We start from the raw sequence: 21,496 nt of genomic DNA, 5'->3' as shown, positions 1-21,496 counted from the left end.
AGCCGGGGTTTTAATGCCATTGATGGCTTATTTCAGGTTTACGACTTTATTTTCGCTACCTAGTCAATGTCTGTTTTCCCTGGCATTCACTCACGGCCCGATTTCGTAACTTTTGACTACGCCAGATGGGGATTTCCCCATTTCCCATTTCCCTCTTCCCCTTGGCCCTTTTCCCCTTTGCCAATCCCCACTGCCCAGGCTCGAGTGTATGCTTGAGTGGTTTTTAGGCACGGCTGTTTCTATTTTATTGCACTGGCGAATTCCGCGCTTTTTATTGCATCTCCATTGAAGTCCGCCAGCCATTGAACTGTGAGACTTTTGCCAATGATCTCCTGAGGGCAGGGTGCCGCAGATTACTCTTCTGACTGAACTAATGGTGTTTGGGAATAAAAAGGTATAAAGGGGTCTAAAGTATTCATGTAGTATGGAAAAATGTTAAAGAATTTTAGTAAGTCTTTAAAAACTACTCCATTTAAATATAAAAACGTAAACTTTAAAAATAGTATACAAAAAATAGCTATAATTGGATTGGTATTAGGTAAAAATAAATCTGTTGTTTCCTTAAACTTCCAATAGCCCCAAATTAAATATAAAGTTAAGTCTTTAGCTTTTAGAAGTTTTTGAAGTAAACAATTTGGATTAAGATGTATTCTACACTTAAGAGATTTTAAAGTAACTATTAAGTTCATTCGTTAGGGTATCTTAACTTCGTTCTTTGCCCAGCCAGTAACCCCACATCCGTTTTTTCCCCATATGTAGGTGAACCGTGTGGGTGACTTCCGTCTGACCTGCTGGCGGCGGCGTGCAACAGCATGTTGCATGCTGCTGAGCCGCTCAACAAATTTTTATTGTCAGCATATTTTTTATGTTTTTATGCCGGCTCAGAGTCCCCGTCTAACGTCCCCTAGGCGATGATGAACGCGGCCTGTGCATTGACATTGTCTGTCTGGATGGCTGGGATGACTGGGATGGCTGTAGCATAAACTGAAACTGAAATTGGAACTGGAAAGGGAAGAGGAAGGGATGTGCGGATCCTTTGGTCTGCCCCACTGTCTAGCTGCTGGCGTTAAATAAAATATCGTTTTATATAAAACACACGGGGCTGCATCGATTAAAGGGGGCTTCCGTGGCAGCAAATACCCCTGCTGCATCCCCATCGCCATAGAATGTTTTACATTTCGTTTATTTTCCATATTTTTTTCGCATGCCAGGCTACACGTGTTGGTAACATATTTTTGGACATTATTACAATGGTTCCTTTTTGCCCGTTCTTTTTTTTTTTTTTGTGCAGAAGCAAACTGAAACGAACCCAAGCCCCCGTCAATATGGGTTTTATGGGTCTGCTTTTTTATGAACACTCGAGCGTATTCAAGTTCGCAGCGTGTTTTGAATGTGTTTCTGGGCGGACAAGGTCCACGCCCATCCACCGTCCACCACCCACCAGCAACAACAAACAAACGACACGGACAAGTGGCAAATGCATTTTATTTGCAACATGTATTATGCGCAAAAATTGCCGGGCTTAAAGGTAAAGTCAAGTGCAAAGCGTTGCCCTCGAGCATCATCAAGTGGCTCCAAAAAAAAAAATATTGCTTGCAGCTGGAAAATAATTTCCAAAGAGACAAGGAAAATTCGAAACAAATTGGCAGTAGTCTTTGCGTTTAAAATGTTTACCTCAAACAGTAGAAAATGCTAAAAAAAATCCAGGAAGTAAAATGAAATGCTGTGTCAACAGTCTTACCCCAAAAGAATTTTATACAAATTACTTTCCGATTTACAAGGCACAAAAATATCAATAAATTCAAGATATTAAAAGTATGACGCAAAAGGCTAATTTTCATATTTTCGAATGAAAGCCCCTTGTATTAAAAAATGTTCTTTCATTTATTGGCAGCATTTGAAAGCACTCCAGCGCCATATTTAAGCCACCTTTCCGCCAGGTGAGCTGGCAGCAAAGAAATGAGCTCGTGTGCCTGAAAAGTGAGCTGCCAATAAAAAAGATTAAAATGCAGCCATAAAATACACAATTTTATACACAGTGCCTTAATGAAAAGCTGCCGACAAAATGTGGAAGCCGCATCGCCAGCGCCATCCTCATCCCCGCCGGATAAAAGCGAATTTCATGCTTAAGCTCTGTAAAATTAACATTTAATTGAAGCCTACAATTCAGTGCTTTCGGCAGTGCCAAAAAATTGGTCGAGGAGGGGCGGTGGGCGATGAAGGAGGTTACTGCAGGTCCCAGGACACAAGCACACACATTTGAGCCAGACAAGTGCAGTGGGTTCGGGGCGCCAGGGGACTGCATGTTTTGATAGCGTAAATTATGTTATAAAATTTATTTAATTTCACTTTTCTGAACGTTTTGTTGCCCTGACACTGGCCCACGGAATGTGCGCCGGGCATGCAAAAGGGAGTCGAGTCGAGCCCACCACCATCACCCCGAATTTCATCCACCTGACGACGCACTCAGCACTCCCATATGTACTTGTCCACCCACCCCTTCCTCCTGCCGAAAAAACCCCGGCCAAAGCCAACACAGACATATCCATATCAACTGGCAGCGGAGTGAAAAGTCCCTGGAGTATTGCAAATTGTGCAGGGTCTGCTTTGCACGGAACCCCTTTGTCCCCTTTCTCCGTACGCCCATCCACTTTCACAGCGTTGCGTGCCCAGTGCGCATATTTATGTAAGCAAGCCAAGAAACACGCTCGAATTTTCGGCAGTCGAATGGCCATGCACTGAGAAAAATACCTCAAGCCTACGGTTATCGTTTGATGCCACTATTCGGATTTCAAATTGACTTTAAAAAATATTTTTATTACATGCTATTTAAGATATAAATATTTTACAAACAGTTTATTATAAGTTCCACTAAACTTATTTTCATAAATTCCATGGGGTTTTGAAAATAGCAGTTTAACTAGTTCATAAGTTATAAGTTAATAATAAACAATTTTTACATGTGTAACAATAAAAAACAATATTCCAGATTAGCTTGTCAGATAATATTATTTTATAATCGTTGGTGTTATTCCTTTCAATTAACTTCTTTATTAAAGGAAATGCAAGTTTATATATTTTTAAATTAAAATATATTAAATTTTCAATTATATAGTTTTGAATTGTGAGAATAAGACAAAACATATATAAATATATTACATCTGAAAAAATATTAATAACAAGTTTCTTATATGAAACGATGAAAAAAGTTGATAATCTTAACAAATATATTTATTTTATTTTGGTAAAAATTATATGTGTTTGTTGGCCAGTAAATATTAAAATGGTACTTACCTTAAGATGTAAGAATATTTTGTACATATTTGTTCTAGGGAATAAATTCCAGCTCTGCTATTTTCTTTTTCTTGTGTAACTCGCAACGAAATGGAAAGCGCGTTCAGGGGCAGCAGTCCGGCATAAGTGAGTCCAAAGCCACTACAACTCATGGCGCACGTGAGTGCTCGCAACGTAGATTTCTTGGGGCACCTGAAACGCGGCCGATTCCCCGGGTGACAGGCGGCTTAAACGACCCGTGGCTGGTTAAATAATTAAACACCAATGACACTTAAACGTAAATCATGAATTTTGCAAGGGGCCCACATTAACCGAATGACGACCCTTTCAAATCGGGCCAAGACCAGGCCATTTGTCGGGCCATAAAAGGAGTGGAGTGGAGTTTCGCCGAGAGAGTAGTAGTCGGAGGAAACTGTCAGCGCCGGCGGAAACAACACCCAAAAAATTACTGTTGCAAAATGCTGTACAAGCTTCCGTCTCCGTCTCCGAGTCCAAGTTCGAGGCTTCCTGCAACAACGAGAACAAGGAGCTCTAAAACTAACACTAACGCCAACAAATCCCCAGCTGCTCGGCTTGTCCAACATTCCGGAGCAAAAGCAAAAGGCAGCTCCACAATGGAAAGAACTATGGCCAACAATTTGTTGCAGCAAACGTTTAGGGGGCTGAAAAGGGGCTAAGGGAAGTACAAAGTCAATGTCGGGATGCCGGCAGAGTTGTCAACGCGCTTAAAGTTGCCTTAATTGCAGTTCTGCTTCTGCTGTTGCTCGTGTTGTTCGTGTTGCTCCTGTTTCTGCACTTTTTATGGCAGCCGTGTCACAGGCGACAGTCCGCAGTCGTCGACAGTTGTCCTTTAGCGACGGGCATGCATAAAATATGCTGCATACTTGGTCGAACATAAGAACTCAAAGGGGAGGGATTGTCGGGCTATCGGTACGAAAGTGGGACTGGCGACATATTTTCCTTTCAGTTTCAGGCTGTTAATTATTATTATAGACGTGTGAGTGTCTGCCGGTCTGGACTGGCAATCGCCAGTCGCCAAACGGCACACGACCCTCGAAGAAAGGCAGGCGACCAGCCAACCACATGCAATAAAACAGCACTTAGTCGTGGACAGGGGCACAAGTGAGCACTGCGAGAAAAAAGGATTAAAAAGGAAAGAAAAATTAGGATATAATTTTCGGTTACTATATACTGGTTGTATACGTTAAGTTAATTTTTCTTATGACAAAAGTCTCAAATTAAAATCACAGTTCAAAATGAGAAGGGTAGAAAATAAAGTGATAAAATTCTCATATGCCTAAAATTATATTCTTAAGAAGTAAAACAAGAACAATATTACTTACTTTGTATGTATACAGTTTTTCACCGTGGACATATGTATTTAACCTTTATCAACGTAAACATTTTAAAATTGGGCCATAATTATTCTTAAAAAATGTTATGTATTTTTATAAAACCTTAATAAATAAACAAAAGTAACCTAACAAAGTTATGTTAAGCCATAGACTTGCAATAGTTTGTTTTCAAACAAATATTAAGCATAGAATAACAATATTAGCAATCTTATTTTTAATAATTTTTTTTCCAGTGCATTCACGAACACAACCGCAAATGGGGAGACAGAGACGTCTACGTTGTCCCGTCCAAAGAGTAGAACGGTGCACCGGGGAATACTTTGCCAAATTGCACAATCTACTCAGTCTCCTGTTCCCTGTTTTACCTCCTGTCGGAGGCGGAGTCGGAGTTGGAGTCGGAGTCGGAGTCCTTTCCCAGGACCTGCCAGACTGGTCTGGCAGTCAGACTCTGGCCACTCATTTGACTACTCGGCCTTGTCGGCGTGGAACTTTAGGCCGCTTAGACTGGAAAACAGTGGGCTTGAACCGTATTTACTCGCCGTCAGATCTGAAATCTGAGATCTGAGGGGCAGATACTTTCGGCAGGTTGATGGCTGACCGAAATAGGAAAGCCAATTATGGGAATTTTATGTCGAGAATTTCCCATTGGAAAATCGCCCTTTATTGCTGTAGAAAACTTTTATTGACAGTCATAAAATGTCATTGATTTTCGGCCAACTAGAGGAATGTTCTGTCTTTTGCATTCATTCAATTTGATTTTATTTCGCAAATAATGGTACCCGATTTGCACTTTTGAAAATGAGTCAAAAAAGTTTATTAAACTTTTTGCACATTATTTATCGCATTTTCTATAATAAATAAAAGAGGAAGTATTTATAAGTCCATAAAAAGTTTAAAGAATGGTCGTTTTATCTGAATGAAAAATGTGTTGAACCATTTAAAGGCAATTTTTTAAATAATTTCCTTAAAATGCTTTTAATAAACATATATTATTTAGAGCTTTTTATAATTCTACAAAAAGTGCTTTATTAGAATTGGACAAACTAAAACCTAAAAACCATCCCAATTGATGTACAATCTTAATGGCTTATATTGACGGCTGTTAATGAGTTAAGTCCCGAACCCAGAGACCAGAAACCAGAAACCAAAGACGTTGACTGACAATTTTTATTGAAACTTGTTGAACTTTTGCCGGTAATTGTTTGCCTTTGGGGCTTTGTTTGTCCGTCTGTGGGGTGACAAAGCCATCTTAAGTAGTTGGCCGCCAGCTTATCGCCGGTCCGAGGAGTCGTTTGAAAGGCATTATTCCTGCTGGTCCGTCTTTTGTCCGGCGATTAGTGGCCATCGGGGCCAGGTGCCCTAATCGCCGGCTGAGCTGTGCAGGAAATGCTGAGAAAGCTGAGAAAGCCAAGATGACCGAATCGGATCGGATCGGATTGGAGCGCGGATCGCGGTGTCTTGGCCAAAAGTCGGCTAATTAGCCGGCACTTTGTGCTGGGCCACTTAATTAGCGGCTCCTAGTGCAGAGCTCCGCGCACATACAAATTGTTGGCGGGGACAATTGCATTCCAGTTGCGCAACAGAAACGGGCGCCAATTAAAGTTGGCGGCAGACTGGGAATTCGAGTTGGCGGCGTCGTCATCCAAAAGTTTGGCGAGCATATTTAAACTTTTTGCGCGCCAGCGTTCGTTGTTGGATTTTATGTGTATGATTTTAATTCCATTAAAAATTGCGACCGGCATGCGAAATATACAGAGGGAGTTAAGGAGAGTGTCACATTTAAAATATTTTTATTGCTAATACTTCTTTTTGTTTTTTTTTTTTCTGTAGCATTTTCTGTTTTTCAGTGCTCGAGGCTAATTAAATGTGTAAATTGTTGGAGTTTTTAATTAAATGCGACAAATGTCTACAAAAATTAAGCGAAGCAGGCATGGACAACAAAAGGATTGGCCAGAGGACCCCAGTGTCCTGGGCTTCTCAATTCCCATGGCTGCTGCTGTTGCATTTATTTGGCTCTATTTTTGGGTGTTTTTTGGCTTGGCATTGGCTTATTTGGCTTACAGCAAAAGCTCGTCAACCTTTTCTAGTTCACTGCAAAAAAGGGCGGCAAATCAAATCAGCGAATTGCGAATGCAAAGCGAGGCAAACGAAAATGGCAAACAATTTGGCAAACTTTTGCTGGATGAGGGCAGGCACAATGGCAACGCGTGCATTTCGTACAATAAGGTAATGCAAATAAAATAATCAAGTAGTCGTAAGTCGTAAGTGGTTAGACAAGGCACATTAGAAGCGCGTTCACTGTAATCAATCTGGCAGGCACAACACTTAACTATTCCTCCTTGTTCTCGACAGCAGGCACCTCCCAGTAATGTTCGTCCTGGTGGTGTTCGTCCTTCTTCAGGTTCCGGAAGTTGGTGTACTTCAAGACGGCCCCTGTTTCGGATGGATGGGAAAACAAAAATGCTGTTATAATTTATAAATATCGGAGACCCTTTAGTAAAAATACTTTTAATATTAATTTAATTTAATCTAATATATTTAACATTTCTTAAATTTAACTGTAAACGCCAATTATACAAACAATTTTAAGCAACAATTTATATCATTTTTGGAACTATGCATAAGCTAAAAAAAAATTTAGCTATCAGTTTTAAATTATTTTAATAAACATAGTAGTAGCAAGATTTTCATCACTTTAAAGTATTTTGGACTGTAGTTTCTAAAGTATTGTCATTCAAGATACACATTTGTGTTTCTCTTTTTTGAAAGTAATAAAAATTATACCGCCATTATGTTTTAAAATTTTTTTTCTCATCCACACTGTATTTTTAACCTTTCATGAGTATTAGAATTGGAGTATTATAAAGTATCTTTAAAGAATTTTGGTTAGAGGATGTTTTCTAAGGTTACAAACTAAAAGTCACACAAACCTGTCAAAATACCCCCTCCAATGGCGATGAGTAGGGTAACAGCAATGCCAAACAATTGGTAGCCCGCCTGCGAAGTGGCATTCCGGCCCAAACCCTGTGAAAAAATATGCGAAAGGGATTAGTGCACCCAACGATGCAGTGTGTGGCAATGAATGCTCACGCCCAGGATTTTGGTCTCCGTTCCGTTGGTGCCCACCATGGCCGGAAAAATGTCCTGCAGCTCGGATTGGTAATCGCCCACGGTGGCCATCGAGGCGTAAATGGCCGAGGCAATGGCTGAAATCAGGGCCGGCATGCCGTGCAGGTTATGCACTCCACAGGTGTCGTGCAGTCTCAGATTAGAAGTCATCCATGGCTGCCACAGGGATTAAAGATGATAATTAGGTTTTGTCAACTTTTAATGAAAAATTTCTTATACCAAAGCCCAAGAACAATACAATATTTTAATATATACAAATATGATAAGTATTTTTCGTATATTAGTGCAGGAAAGTTCTTTTAAGAGATTTTTACGTTACAAAAATTTAAGTCATTTAAAATTTAAATACTTAATTCCCGCTTTTTAAATTAAATAGTCCTTCATAGTATTATTTAACTTCATTAACACGTATCGCAAGTAAAATATTTAAAGCTGTGCCAACAAAATAATCATTAAATTTTAGATTTATTTAATAGACTTGTAGTTTTATCAAATATTAAATTTAATGTGATACTAAGTACCTTCTGTATTTGTATAAATCTATTTAAATTGAAACCAACAAAACTATGTCTTTAGCAAAATCAATACCAAAAGCAATAAATTTTCCTTAAACTTTTAACATGGTCGGCTATCAAATGTGTTTTCTAAATTTGAAATATTCAATGACCAGTGCGCCCGAATTAAATGAAATAAAAGTGAAACATGGCAGGGAGAAACATGGCACTGTGTCATTTGAAAAGTCCAAATTTATTTACTGCTCCAGCGAGCGGGAACATCACGGATTTGGATGCTGCGTGGTAGGAAATGTAAGTCCAGGTCCGGCGGAATCCGGGAATACGGGAACACGGTAAACCCGGAGTGCGGGATAAAGCCCGGCTGCGGCTGACCGGCGGGCAACAAACTTTACTCATTAGCGTGGCATTTTTCCTAGGCGCACTAATTAAAGCGAAGCCACGACTAGCACTGGTTCTAGTTCCAGGTGCGCGATTTGAATGGAGGGTTTTATGCTTGTATGGAGGACATACCATGGGAATGCCCCTTTTTGAGTGTTGAGTTCTTTTTGTTTTGGTAGTTTCAGCTATCCAAACTTACGGTTAAATAGCGATAGCCGAGCACCGAGACCGTGCCGGCGATAATGCCAATTAAGACGGCACCATGGGCGCCCAGCAGCAAGTTGCACACCGTGCCCACGGCCACTCCGCCGGCGAGGGTCGAGTTCTGCACGTGCACCATGTCCAATTTATTCTCGTGGCTGACAAGCGCGGATACAACGAAGGTGGTCACTGCAAAATATCGGCGAAGAGGGGTTAGCACGATGGCCCAGAAAGGAACGCGGCTTAAAAACGAGAAAAACACGAGGGGAGGCTGCGGCTCACATTTATGGTTGGAGGGCAGTTTGAATGCAGCCAGCGGATTTCGAATGCGCCCTGGATGCCCTGCCTTAATTACATGATTTTAATGCATTTTTGAATGAGTCTCTAGTTAGTTCATTAGAGTGCGGGAAAGTGGTGGGAGTGGCAGCTAAAAATGTGGGATGATTGGAGAGTTCTTTGAGGGCTGCACGGAATGAGTTACCAGCTTAAAATTTAAATCCAATGGTCGGATTTAAGAAGGCATAAATGCTGGGAATATACAATTTAAAGTGCATTTAAGTTATGCAGGTAACAAAAGTAATTGTCGTTCGAAAATTTAATCAATAAAACAGATTTTCAGTAATAAAACAAATATATAACAATTTGAATTCTTTTCCATTTAGTTAATTAAAATTATAATCGTATTAATAATTAATTGTCACTCAAAATCAGTGAATATATAAGCTATTTAAAACACACAGTCAAAGGCAAATTACATATTTCACAGAAAAATCACGTATACGAAGTGTTGACCAGCAAAGTGTCCGTTTCCATTGCTATTTACTTACATCCAGATCCTCTAGAAAGCAAACTATGTTGCAGAATTAAGTACTTTGCATTTAAAACCCTTTATTTTTAAGTTTACCAAGCAACCATGAAGCAGCTATCGCTAATCACTCGACCAGAAGGAATGACACACCCAACCGGCAACAACAGCAACTGAACTTAACTAAACCGCACTATCGCAATAAACACAAAACTAATAAAAATGTAAACACGACAGTGGCCAGATCCCTTCGGATTTTCCGGCTTTTCCGACTGCCCCTCCAGAGCTTTGTCGCCTCTCCGCTTTTCCGCTGCTGGTCACAGCGCAACGACAACAACAGCTAAACAAGGACTCGTTCAGTTTATGACCGGCAGCCAGCATAAATCTCGGCTGAATAACACTAAATACTTAAAAATCTCCATTTTATGGCGGAGCATATGTTGCAGCCATAATAATTTGCATAAATTAGTTGGGGCCAGGCGTCGGTTGGCCACTGCAAATAAGTAAGGCAAATCTCAACCGAAGCGTTGGTTAAATACAGGGACAGTTTTCAGGGGTCGGGGGCAACCGCAACAATTTCAAAACAGCTTTTGACGTTGTCCGGGCGACGCAAAACAACGAGAACAGCAAATTCTGGCTTAAAAATCAATTAAACAGCTTTTTTACAGCCGTCGCCGGCCCTCGTCCTGCTCGAGGACTAAAGCAAAGCCAAGCCAACGGCATCCTAACATCCGAGCATCCGAGATTCAGGACATCAGCTGCCGGTGCTGTTGTTTTTGCTTTTGCCTCCGCTTTCTCCTGCTCGAACATTAAACAATTTAAATTAACGCCAATGGTGTCACTTGCGACTGTAAAATGTGTTTTGTGCTTAGCGTTGTCGGCCAATGCGGGCAGTCTCCTTCCTCCGCCACCTTCTCCGCCCCCAAAAAGCCCACCCAACTGACCAAACTGGGGTCCCAACGAGGCCCAAACCCTAAGAACACAGGAGAAAATAAATTAATTCTGCTTTTGATTTACGGATATGATATCAACATGGTTGAAAATATAAAATTTCCACTACTTTTTAACTTGACAATCAAATAATATTTGCAAAAAAACGAATATTAAATTAAACTTGATTTGTAAGCCATAAGTTATTTAATTTATTTTGTAAATATATGTACTATTAAGTTTTCAATAAATGTATTTTTTCAGTGCTTTTCCATGAGAAGGTTCAGACGACGCTCCGGCTCATTTTGTGCCTGGTGTGAAAACAACAACTGGGGCGTATTTTTGCTGTTGGCGCCGCATTTGGACACCAAATGGCGTCGTCTGATCCGGTCCCCTCCTGCTGATGTCCCAAAACCAATCCTGCTGGCCAGGCCATGCATGTCCGCCCGCATGGACAACATGGGCCGTGAGTCACACCCACCAGACCGCCTCTAATTTCAGCATTGAACTGAACCCCGGCTTTAGTTTAATTAAGGCAACAACTAGCGAGCCAAGCAGTCGGCCACTGAATGGACAAGGACACGATGGGAGGATTGGGAGTGGAAGTGGTAGTGGTAGTGGGCTGTAGGCCACTGCAACGGACGGAGCCGCACGTTGACTCAACTAATCGCACATCCTTCCGCATAAAATGCCCACCCAGGCTCCCAGTCTCCCACTTTCCAAAAGGATACTCTAGAATGTCTATTTATGGCATGGGTCATCTCATTCTGCCGCTCAGATTGGAATTCGTTGATTAAGTTTCATCTGGTCGGTTATGAATTGCAACTAAATTTGGATATGCACTTTATTGGGACATGAATTTTTAACTCAAATTAAGATGTACTCTCGGAAAAGTACTTCCACAAAGATCAAAGATATTTTACGCAATACCGCAAAGTAAAATGCTATCAAGTGGTACTCTGCAAAATACTCAATATGATTTATTTCGATTTTATGTGCTTGCTTTCCATTCGGGCAACTAAAATGATGAATCTTAGAGTGAAGAGTTTTTTGGCCTACCTACAAAGCAAATCAAGCTATTGTTAAGAAAAAAAGGTTTATTAATATTCATGACTCGACTTTGGTTGATTCATAGCTATATCTAATTTGATGCACACTTTTATTGTAAAGCAATAATTTATGGTTTAATGAGAAGCATTTGTGTTTATTAAAAATTAGCTTGCATTTGGATATTGAAATTTTAAAATATATAAATCTTCAAAGAGCTTTCAGCTTAAATAAACTAAAAACTTTGATTTATTGCCTAAAAATTATTTGTACGTTTTTATTTATACTTTTTTATTTCTGTTTTAATAAATTTGATAGGGTATTTCTTTCTTCGGTTACACTTCCGGCACTTTCGCCCAGCCCCTGCTTACTCATGTTGTTAGGTGTTACCTCCGCCGCCGTAACGTGAGGGCTTTAATGCCATGGCTGGGATAGCCGGAGCAGAAACCAGGCGAGACTGAGGCCACAGTTAGCCAAGTGTCGCCCATTCCAACTTGGCTTATCTCAGCTGCTGGCCCTACTATTATTGCGGCTATTGCTGTTGTTGTTGCTGTTGTTGCTGTTGCTGGCGGGCGTCCTTTGTATACATTTAATTTGTGTTTTGTTATTTACATTAACCGAGCGAGTCAACCAAGGCAAAGCCCGACCCCGGGCTGCTGCTTTTGCCGCTTTTAGCACATTTTCTATATGTGCCTGGACCGGACAGAGTGGACCAGAGACTACTGAATAAGGACTAAGGACTAAGCAAATGCCGGACAGGCTGGCCGGTCTGCCATTTGGTTCGTTTTTATGTGCGCTACGTGCTCAAAATAAATTTTCAAATGTGTTAACGAAACTATTTGACATTTAATTAGTTTGTGAGTCGCATGCACAAGGACTCTGAAAGGGCTTTTTAGGTGTGAGAGGGGAGAGCGGCGGGGAGTTGCCTGCCAGCCTTTTCAATTTCATCGGGAGCCGTGCTAATAGGCCCGCCAACATTATAATTAACAAGGCCTGAGGATCCCGAAGAGAATGACCCGGCCAAACGTGAAGATATGTGCGAGTGGGCGAAGATGGCCTGGAGGATATGTCAGGAGATGGACGATGGACGCTGGAATGTCCTCCAACTGCCCTCCACTTGCCGGCTAATTGCCGGGGCACGTGACTCACCTGTTGCCGCGGCTAATGACAGGAACGTGTTCAAAATGGCCCGCTCGCCGCCGGCTCCTTCGGCCAGCACCGAGTTGAAGCTGGGCCAGTACACCCACAGGAAGGTGGTGCCGATCATGGCGAAGATGTCCGAGGTGTAGCTGGCGCCCTCCAGCTTTCCCGCCTCGTTCTGGTCGCTGGCGGGCCTCAGCATCAGAGCCACCGCCAGTCCAAAGTAGGCACCAAATGCGTGGACAGTGATGGAGCCGCCACAGTCGCAGATCTGCCAAAAAGAAACATGAAATATTTACATAAAATTATCTAAATTTTGATCATAGCAAATGTATAGATTCATTTCATTTAATTTTATAAAAAATACAAAACAACGCAAACAAGAGAGCTGAAAATTATTGATTGAAAATGCCTCTCTTAACGGAAAACTATGCTTAACAAAATCATGTTTAAGTTTTAAAATAATTTTTAAAACAAAACATGAAACAAATCGAAAACATTCAATATTAGTTTGGCACCAATTCCCATTATTTTTTCATTGAATACTCTAAGGTAATTTCTCTTGTCTGCATGGTAAGCTAATACTTTATACAATTTAAATAAATTTTCTTAACTTAAAACCTACTTTTCAGTTGATCATTACGGCGAAAAAAGGTAACAAGTAAAACATAAGCCTTGCAAAATAGCAAATTGCGTTCATGAATAAATTAAAGCTGCTGGAAAATTAGCTTTATAATATTCAAAAATGCAAATAATTGAAATATACCAAATTAAAGGTAATTCCGGCTTAAAATAATGCCAATCAAGTCATACACAAAATATTATGTTATCAAGCTTATTTTAAAATTTATTAAATCGCTCAGATTAGCTTATGGAAATTATCTGTTTATTTTTGTTACATCCTGCGATGATAAATTTATATCCAAAATGTTAAAGGCTGTTTAATTCGCTTTGCATATGGCATGACCCATTTGTGACAACCTGTTTGAGCGTATGTCCTTAATTTAGAATAAGGTAAATATTATACATAAATTCTTGTGAATATGCATATAATATTTAACTTAAATAAATATTTAACAAATTAGTAAAGTAAATGACTTTTACTACTCACACTGAAAACATGCAGAGCCAGGTACTCGTTGGCCGCGAAAAGAGCCACCTCAACGATGGACATGCACAGCAGTTGGATGGGCGTGGTCCTGCCCAAGAGGGCACCCATGCTAATCAGGGGCACGGCGGCAGCAATATCAGCATCAATGATGTTCTCCAGGGAGAGGCTGTGGGCGCAAAAAGGAAAGGAAGCGATGAACAGGAAGTGCGACAGGTGACACGCCCTCGGACGCATAAAAAATGGCGACATCTTAACCGAGAAATGGCCGCCAAACGAAATGGAATACATTTCAAAGCATTTGCAGGCAGTTTATATTTCTACACAGCACGACAAAAAGGAAATTGGATTGAAAAAAAAAGTTTTTTAAAAATGTTTTCAATGTGAATATGAAAATCATTGTAATGCAAATCCATTATCATATTCTTTACGCTACGAATGCAATTTATGTTGGGGAGCCACAAAAATTTTAAGGGTTTTGAAATCACTAATAAATCTGTGTAAAATTATGCAGTAAAATATAAAACATGGTTATTCGAAATGAATTCATCAGTCAAAATATATTGTTATATATATATTCATATACCTTTCAAAATCTTAAAAATTTCTTTGTAATACTTATATAAATTTTTTCAGTACATTTCACTGTCAGCACCATTGGCTTTTTTTTACAGCCGCTCGTCCCTTTGTTTGCCGTTTGACTTGGGATTGTTGCCCATTTCACTTAGCATAAGTAGAGGACTTCCCCCGAAAGTCTCCACCTTCTCAGGTTGACTTCTTCATTTAAAGTAATTGCTTGAATTCATTTCCAGCTTCGGGGTATTTTTCTTCATTTCACATCGCAAACTTGTTTGCCCTGACGGCTGTCAGTTTGGCTCTGGACTCAAAGCCATGCAATTAATAAATTGAAGTCGTGCAAAAGGAGCTCACCTGATCTTGCCGTCCTCCATGTGCAGGAATCCCTTCATCAGCACGGCCCACTGTACCACAAGGGCGGCCATGAACAGGGTGAATCCAGTGGCACTGTATCCGTATTTCCTCAAGAAGGTCATCAGAAAGCCGAAGCCAATGAAGATCATCACCTGGATGTCCTGGAACTCTGCGAGGATATAAGAATTAATATGGGCAAAGAAGTCGAGGAGTTGGCCAAGTGGGATGCCAATTATTAGAGTCAAGTCGTTTCAATTAACCGCCCAATTGTCTGCTGCCAAAAGTCAATTGCATTGAGATTGATGTCACCAGGGCACCAAGACGTCCATGTTGCCACCCAATTAGCCAATCCCCAATCCCCAATGCCCAATGCCCACTGCCCCCACTTTTATACCCCCTCACAAACATCCCCTGTGTGCGTATGTGTGCCCGCGCGGGTGCAATTAGTGTGAAATACGGTTTAATTTATTTATTATGAATTGCAACAAGTTGTTTACAGACGCATTTGCATAAATTGAAATTAATGACTTTAATTATTCATTTGTGAGCGTGTGTGTCCCATTGTTCGGCTTCAGTTCAGTTCAGCTGAGTTCGGCTTGGTTCGGATCGGCACAATATACCCCCCGTGCAATATACATGTATTCTAGTGGCAGAAGTAATTAATGGAATTGGTGCCATGGGACCCAAAAGACTGCGGAGACTGTGCGAAAAAGAACTTCATTTATTTATGACCCGCCAACACTTGGCAAACAATGCGGGTCCTGCTCCTCGTCCTGAATCCTTCGCATTCCCCCCGCCCCCAAAAATGGAACAGGACTAGAGTTTATATCTATATTTTGGGCAGCATGGGTAATAGCTTTATGTGGGCTTTGATTTAGAGCTTCGACTTGGTGTCCTTTTAATTGTTTTCCACCATTATGCATAGAGTTTCCTACTATTTTAATTACTCGGTTATCAACGAAATATATACATTTCAATTGGTTAATATTGCCTTCAATTTAAGTATACGCTTCTTAATTGATTTAGACATTTCTTGGTTATTTGTTTGGGTTCTCTGATCTTATCTATTCACTATTAATTCATAAACATTGAGACGGCCTAAGATCAAAAGTTTTTTCAATGACATAATAAATTTTTAATTTATTATTGCCACAATTAATTCTTTTTCTGTGAGTCACTGCCAAAAACAAAAATAAAATATGGCTTATAAGGCTTACGAAAAGGTTTAGCTATTGCCAAGTCTCGGCATATTTGCTACCTTTTATACGCCCTATGTGGCTAATTAGACAAAACAAAAAAAGCTAAAAACTAGTCAACGAACAAAAAGGGCACCAAAAATAAGAACTATCGCCTATTTGCGGTTAATTTTAAAGAGCAAGTCTAAAAATAAGACTCTTGATATTTATTTATTTATATAAAGTTGCTGTTTACTTTCAGTATTCAAAATTGCACATTTGCCAAGGGGTTAAATTGCAGTGCCAATTTTTGCACAACAACTTCAAAACAAACAAAAGCTACAATAATATGGAAATAATGTAAGTAAAATACAAATACTACAAATGATATTTTTGCACGTTTGCTATTATTTTAGAGGGGTGAATCTAAATATATAACAAGTTTCCGCACACAGCAGTTGCACTTTTGGGGGTGCTACGCAAATTAATTCTCCAACAAATACAAAAACTGTTTTTATTTGATTTGTCAGAGTGAAATGTTTGTGCTGTTGCCATGCATATTTAGTTTTACTGGCTTTTATTAGACAAAGCGGGCTAATTAACCAAACAGAAAAATATTGCAAAAATACAAAGAGTTAAATGATATCTCGGCCAAAGTTGTAAATAAATAATAATTTGATTAGTCAGAAATTGTGAGCTGTTGCCGAGAATATTTAAATTTAGTAGTATATTACTCAAAGCTGGCTAATTAAAAGAATAATACTTGAAATGCATGGCCTATAAAAAAACAGTTTGGTAAACAAAAATTTTTCGCGAATTTTAATCTGAAGGTTTTAAAAAGTTGGGCGATTTATATGTATATCGATATGCTAATATCATAATAATGAAATAAGTTCTCTCGATGTTAATAGAAACCATAAGGAAATTTTTGACACCTAAGGGGCACGTCAAATGATTTAAACAAGATAAAGACTAAAAACACGTGAACAACCATAAAAATGTACACACAAAAAAACAAAACTGTCATAGAAACTGAACTGTTTTTACATCAATTTTAAACTATTGGGTATGAACAATTTCTGAATAGGATGATTATAAAAATTAAATTTATGTGCCTTAAAAATAGGGCAGTAAACTTTTATTTTTTTTTTTTTTTTGTGTAGGTTTAGGTTAACCTTAAAATGTATTTTACCAAATTTAATTTATATACAAATTTCAAAAAAAACATACAAAGTCTTAAGAAATGGAGATGCCCCGCACGAAATTGACAGTTTTCTTAAAGGCATTTTTAGAGGATGGGGGCGAAATCCCTGCTACTCACGCGGATATTTGGAAACGTGTTCGTTTGCTGATCCAGCGTCTTCGGCGTCGATTGCCCGTGGCAGCGCGGTCTTTTCGTAACGCACGAACAGCCAGAACAGAACCAGGAAGATTATTTGCACAATCATCAGGACGACGAAGCCCGACACTTTGGCTGTTGGCGAATGCATGACGGCAGCCGGGGCAAGAAGTGCGAAAAAACTAGACGAAACGGCTCCTGATTGGAGTTCGAGCACACAAAAAGCGGAGACGTAGTCGAAGTCGGAGTTTTTGCTTTTAGATCCTGGCCGCAGACGATGCAGCACGTGTACGGGGACAGGAAGTCGTGTTTCACTCCCCCTCCTTTGGGATTTGCAAATACTTGTGTGCTTTTTGGACCTATCTCACAGACATCGGTATGCACACTCTCTATATGCTTATATATATATATCCGTTCACATTCACGATCTGCTGTGGCTGAGCACTGGGCGCGTACTGATGCCCGGAGCGATGAGCGTGGCGTGTAAGTAGCTGCGACTCGAGTCTGCGGTCAACGGGGCGTATGTGCGATATCCACAGCGATTTACTCGCATGATATAACTATTTGATTTAATTTGCAGTCGCTTCTGCTGATGCCTCTGCTCTGCTCTGCTCTGCTATGCTCTGCTCTTGCTGAATTATTCACAGAGTCTCCCCCGGAGACCGAGTCGTTGTGGTTCCATTATATTTAAATTGTTTTTGTTTTTGTTTTAGTTGCATTGCAATTTCAATTCCAATTCCGATTCCAAATCCAAAACCAAATCGTTTTACAAGGCGGCAGCCCAGACCTCTTTTGCGGTCTCGCCACCCAAAAGTCTGGCTTCGGTTTGGTTTCATTTGTTTGTTTCGTTGGTCAATTGATTGGTAATTCGTTATAAATTTATCCTCAGACTGCATTTTATAGTTGCAGCCGGACGATTTGCATAAACGCCATTGAATGGCTTGTAAGGTGAAAGTGGCTTAAACTTTAACGAGTTCTCCCATTCAGAGAGTTGCCATTGACTCTGGGCCAATCGGTTAAGCCACTTATGGGGGTTCTCCTGTGTTGACTGATAAGCCGCAATCTCGGTGCTGGTCAAGTGGCAATTGTCGTGAGTGTGGGCGATATGTAAACACAAGCGGCTTGGGTGGGGCATTGTCTATATACCAATTAATCACACATGTCCAGTAGTTGCCTCAATATAATTAACATGCTGACAGCCGAAATGAACGGTCGTAAAGTAAATAGCGGCTCAAATGGAGCAGCTGACTCGATCGCGGATCGCCGCTTATTGATGAGCCCCTTCGTTCGGCGGTTTGTTCAAGCAATTTCAACTGATTAACAGTCTTTTTTAGTGGTTCAGTGCGAACTTAATGGGGATATAAAAGCGCGACGAGTCGCACACAAGTGCCAAAAGCATTTAGTTTCGAATGTTTGAAAAAACTCACTGTTTGGAGTGGAAACTTAATGCACAAATTAGTATTTAATATGATCTTGTACATACAAAGTAAATTTAGTCTTGGCTTATTATTATATTATATTATTTATTATTTTGTGTAAAATGTATACCTATTAATTTTATTATGAGGTTTACATATTCTATTTTGTATAACTATAGGTTGCAATTAAATAATCATGTAAAAAATAGATATATGAACAAAAATGTAGTCACATATAAAATGTTATTTAATAAACTTTTTTTTTTGTATTATATTATGCTATTTTAAATGAACCATTTACTTATTATTATTAATATCTGCGTTTAATAATACATGCAGAGCTTAAAATTAAGCACAAACGATTATAGCAGATTTCCGAGTTGAAGTAAGTGCCCAACTCATCTGCTGATATATGGCCCGCGTTGAAGTTGAAATTCTGGAGAGCATTCAACTAATTGTTAAAGCAAATATCCATATCAAATTAAACAGAACTCATAAAAGCGGCTGGTGGGGGGGCCAAAACTCACAGAGGCCACTGGGGCGTATGATTGATATTTATTTTTTCAACAAACACAAGCGCACCTGTGTGAAAATTGAAATTCTCATGGTGCTGGCAACAATAAAAAGGTAAGGCAAAGCTGGCCCCGCACATAAGAAAATGTGTGAAGTTTGCGCAAAAACCGCAAATGTTGCCAGGCACGCGCTGAGATCTTGAAAATCCACACACCCACACACACACGCTCAGCCCGACAGAATAAGAAAGCAGAGAAAGCAAAGAAAGCAGAGAGGCGAAAGAAAGGAAAAGCATCCCATCTGAGCGATTTCGTGCTGCCTACTTGGCAGGGAAATTTGCATCCGCAATCACTTTAAATGTTTCCGTTTGAATACGCAAATAAATCGAAAAGGATTTCCAATGAATGCTTATGAGTGTCCTGGCAAACCCTTGTTAATGTTGTTGTTTACAACAAGTGTACATGTCTAAATCCCTGAAAAGCGTAGCTACACAGCGCCAGAAAAACATTGATGGCCCCGCAAACTGACAGCCCTGCGTCCAAACTCCGACCACAAGTGCTTCTTGTGCTCCTAGTACCGCTTCTCATCCCAGTTGCGGCCAATCTGGGTCATGTGGAAGTGTGTATTTGGCCCGAGTGGCAGCTGAGCCATAAATAAATATGAGCCACTGTTGTCAGTCGACAACGACAACAACAACAACAACGTTGACGATATGTTGATAAACTTTAACACCCCACAAACACTGGCACAAACCCGGCCAAGTGGCCAAGTGGCCAGAGTGGTGCAATCGGAATCGCCGGCATTCCAGCTCGTCGAAGGACCTCCGGCCAAAGCTCCTGCTCCAGCTGACCCATAACCATTGCAGGAGTGCAATGGCTCTCCGGCCATATGCACTCCCATTCGGGGCGAAAGTCCTTTCGGGAACATGGCCAGCATGCTGCACTATTTTGTGTGGCTCTCCTGCCCAAGTTTCTGGAGAGGTTTCCTCGCTGGCTTACCAGCACTTGTCAAAACTACACAAAACATATCTAGAAAACGAAGTTCTGCAAAAACAATGTTTCATTTATTTTCTGTATTTTATTTTATTTTATTTTTAAGACTAAACTAGCTAGTCCTATCAAAGCAGAGTTCACTATGTAGTTAGAGTAAGTGTGAACGTTGTGTGCTATAGATGTTTTATAACCATTTATGACCTCTTTATCTTAAAACAATTTAATAATTTCAGTAAGCCAAATATATAAGCTTTCAAATATATTATGATTTAAATACTTCGCTTTAATTACACAATGCTCATCACAACTAATTTTGTAAGATTATTTTAATAGAATTTCGCTAAAAATATACACCGTTTTCTTAACTATTATTGGAGTTGTACATTTGGAAAATATTTTTCCTAATATTATTTTAGTTTTTTTTTTAATGAACGCGCAAAAAACCCAGTTTAAATATGATTCTCAGCATATTTTTTCTCACTGGTAAAGCACGTCATATATATATATTTATATTTTTAATATAAGCTCTAATAATGATTTTGATAAAACTGCTTAGATTTTGAGAACCAAAAAATATGTTTCATAAATTTTCTAGTGGCTGGAGTTTACAAAGCTATTTCTTTAAGTGCAGCGTTCCAGTGTCGCTCCAGTTGCACAATTTTTGGCTGCTGCTGCACTCGTGTCTGAAAGTGGGGATCTGGTTGGGGATGTTGCCGGGTTTTGGGGCTGCTGACTCCTCGGTTGCGGGTGGTTGCGCCTAAGCGATTCGCTTTTTGTCTGTTTTGTGTCAATTTTGGAATCCGCTTTGGCAACCGCCGCCCCCTCAATCCCCACCCCTGGTGCGATGCTTCGGAAAAGCTTTCGGTTGCGCCAATTGTTGGCATTTACAGCTACTTGGCTGACGGGCCCTTGACTTGGCCGGGATTCCCCGGGATCTGCTCTGTGTAGCAGCTTAGAGAGCCGGCTCAAGTGGCGCACTGGGGATTTTTCAATTGCGTTTATAACAAATTTCGATTTGTCAGCGGCAAAGCGAGGGAGCGACTTCAAGTGGCCGCCGCATCCCAAGTGGCACCGAAATCAGTCAGCGATATAGCCCCAGATGCAAACACAAAGCGGGGACAGCTAAATTCCCGAATCTGGAGAAAAATATTTCGCTTGAAGGCGGGATAATCAAATGCACTATATGCACTCCAAACTGAGAGAGCAGCTTCGAATACAGGTGAACAA

General features: G+C 40.2%; 1 protein-coding gene across 2 annotated transcripts; it reads right to left on the bottom strand.

The window, feature by feature from the left end:
* Nucleotides 1-6,028: 6,028 nt before the first annotated feature.
* Nucleotides 6,029-17,838, bottom strand: LOC108146437 (ammonium transporter Rh type A). 2 transcript variants are annotated; one of them, XM_041708281.1, is made up of 9 exons: nt 17,329-17,838; nt 14,833-15,001; nt 13,906-14,071; nt 12,804-13,065; nt 8,871-9,061; nt 7,740-7,934; nt 7,580-7,673; nt 6,980-7,082; nt 6,029-6,317 (listed from the first exon to the last, which is right to left on the bottom strand). In XM_041708281.1, the coding sequence occupies exons 1-9, from the start codon at nt 17,495-17,497 to the stop codon at nt 6,167-6,169; spliced, it is 1,500 nt and encodes a 499-aa protein (XP_041564215.1). In that variant the 5' UTR covers nt 17,498-17,838; the 3' UTR covers nt 6,029-6,166. The 2 variants fall into 2 exon arrangements, with proteins under 2 accessions (XP_041564215.1, XP_017127930.1); XM_017272441.2 differs by lacking the exon at nt 6,029-6,317 and adding an exon at nt 6,335-6,740 and having other exon boundaries at nt 17,329-17,835.
* Between the last annotated feature and the right edge of the window lie 3,658 nt (nt 17,839-21,496).

This window comes from Drosophila elegans, unplaced genomic scaffold (genome assembly GCF_018152505.1).
Source record: "Drosophila elegans isolate 14027-0461.03 unplaced genomic scaffold, ASM1815250v1 contig_208, whole genome shotgun sequence".
Taxonomy (NCBI): Eukaryota; Metazoa; Arthropoda; class Insecta; order Diptera; family Drosophilidae; genus Drosophila; species Drosophila elegans.
Note: the sequence above shows the minus strand (reverse complement) of the source record. Positions and strands in the feature narration are given on the sequence as shown.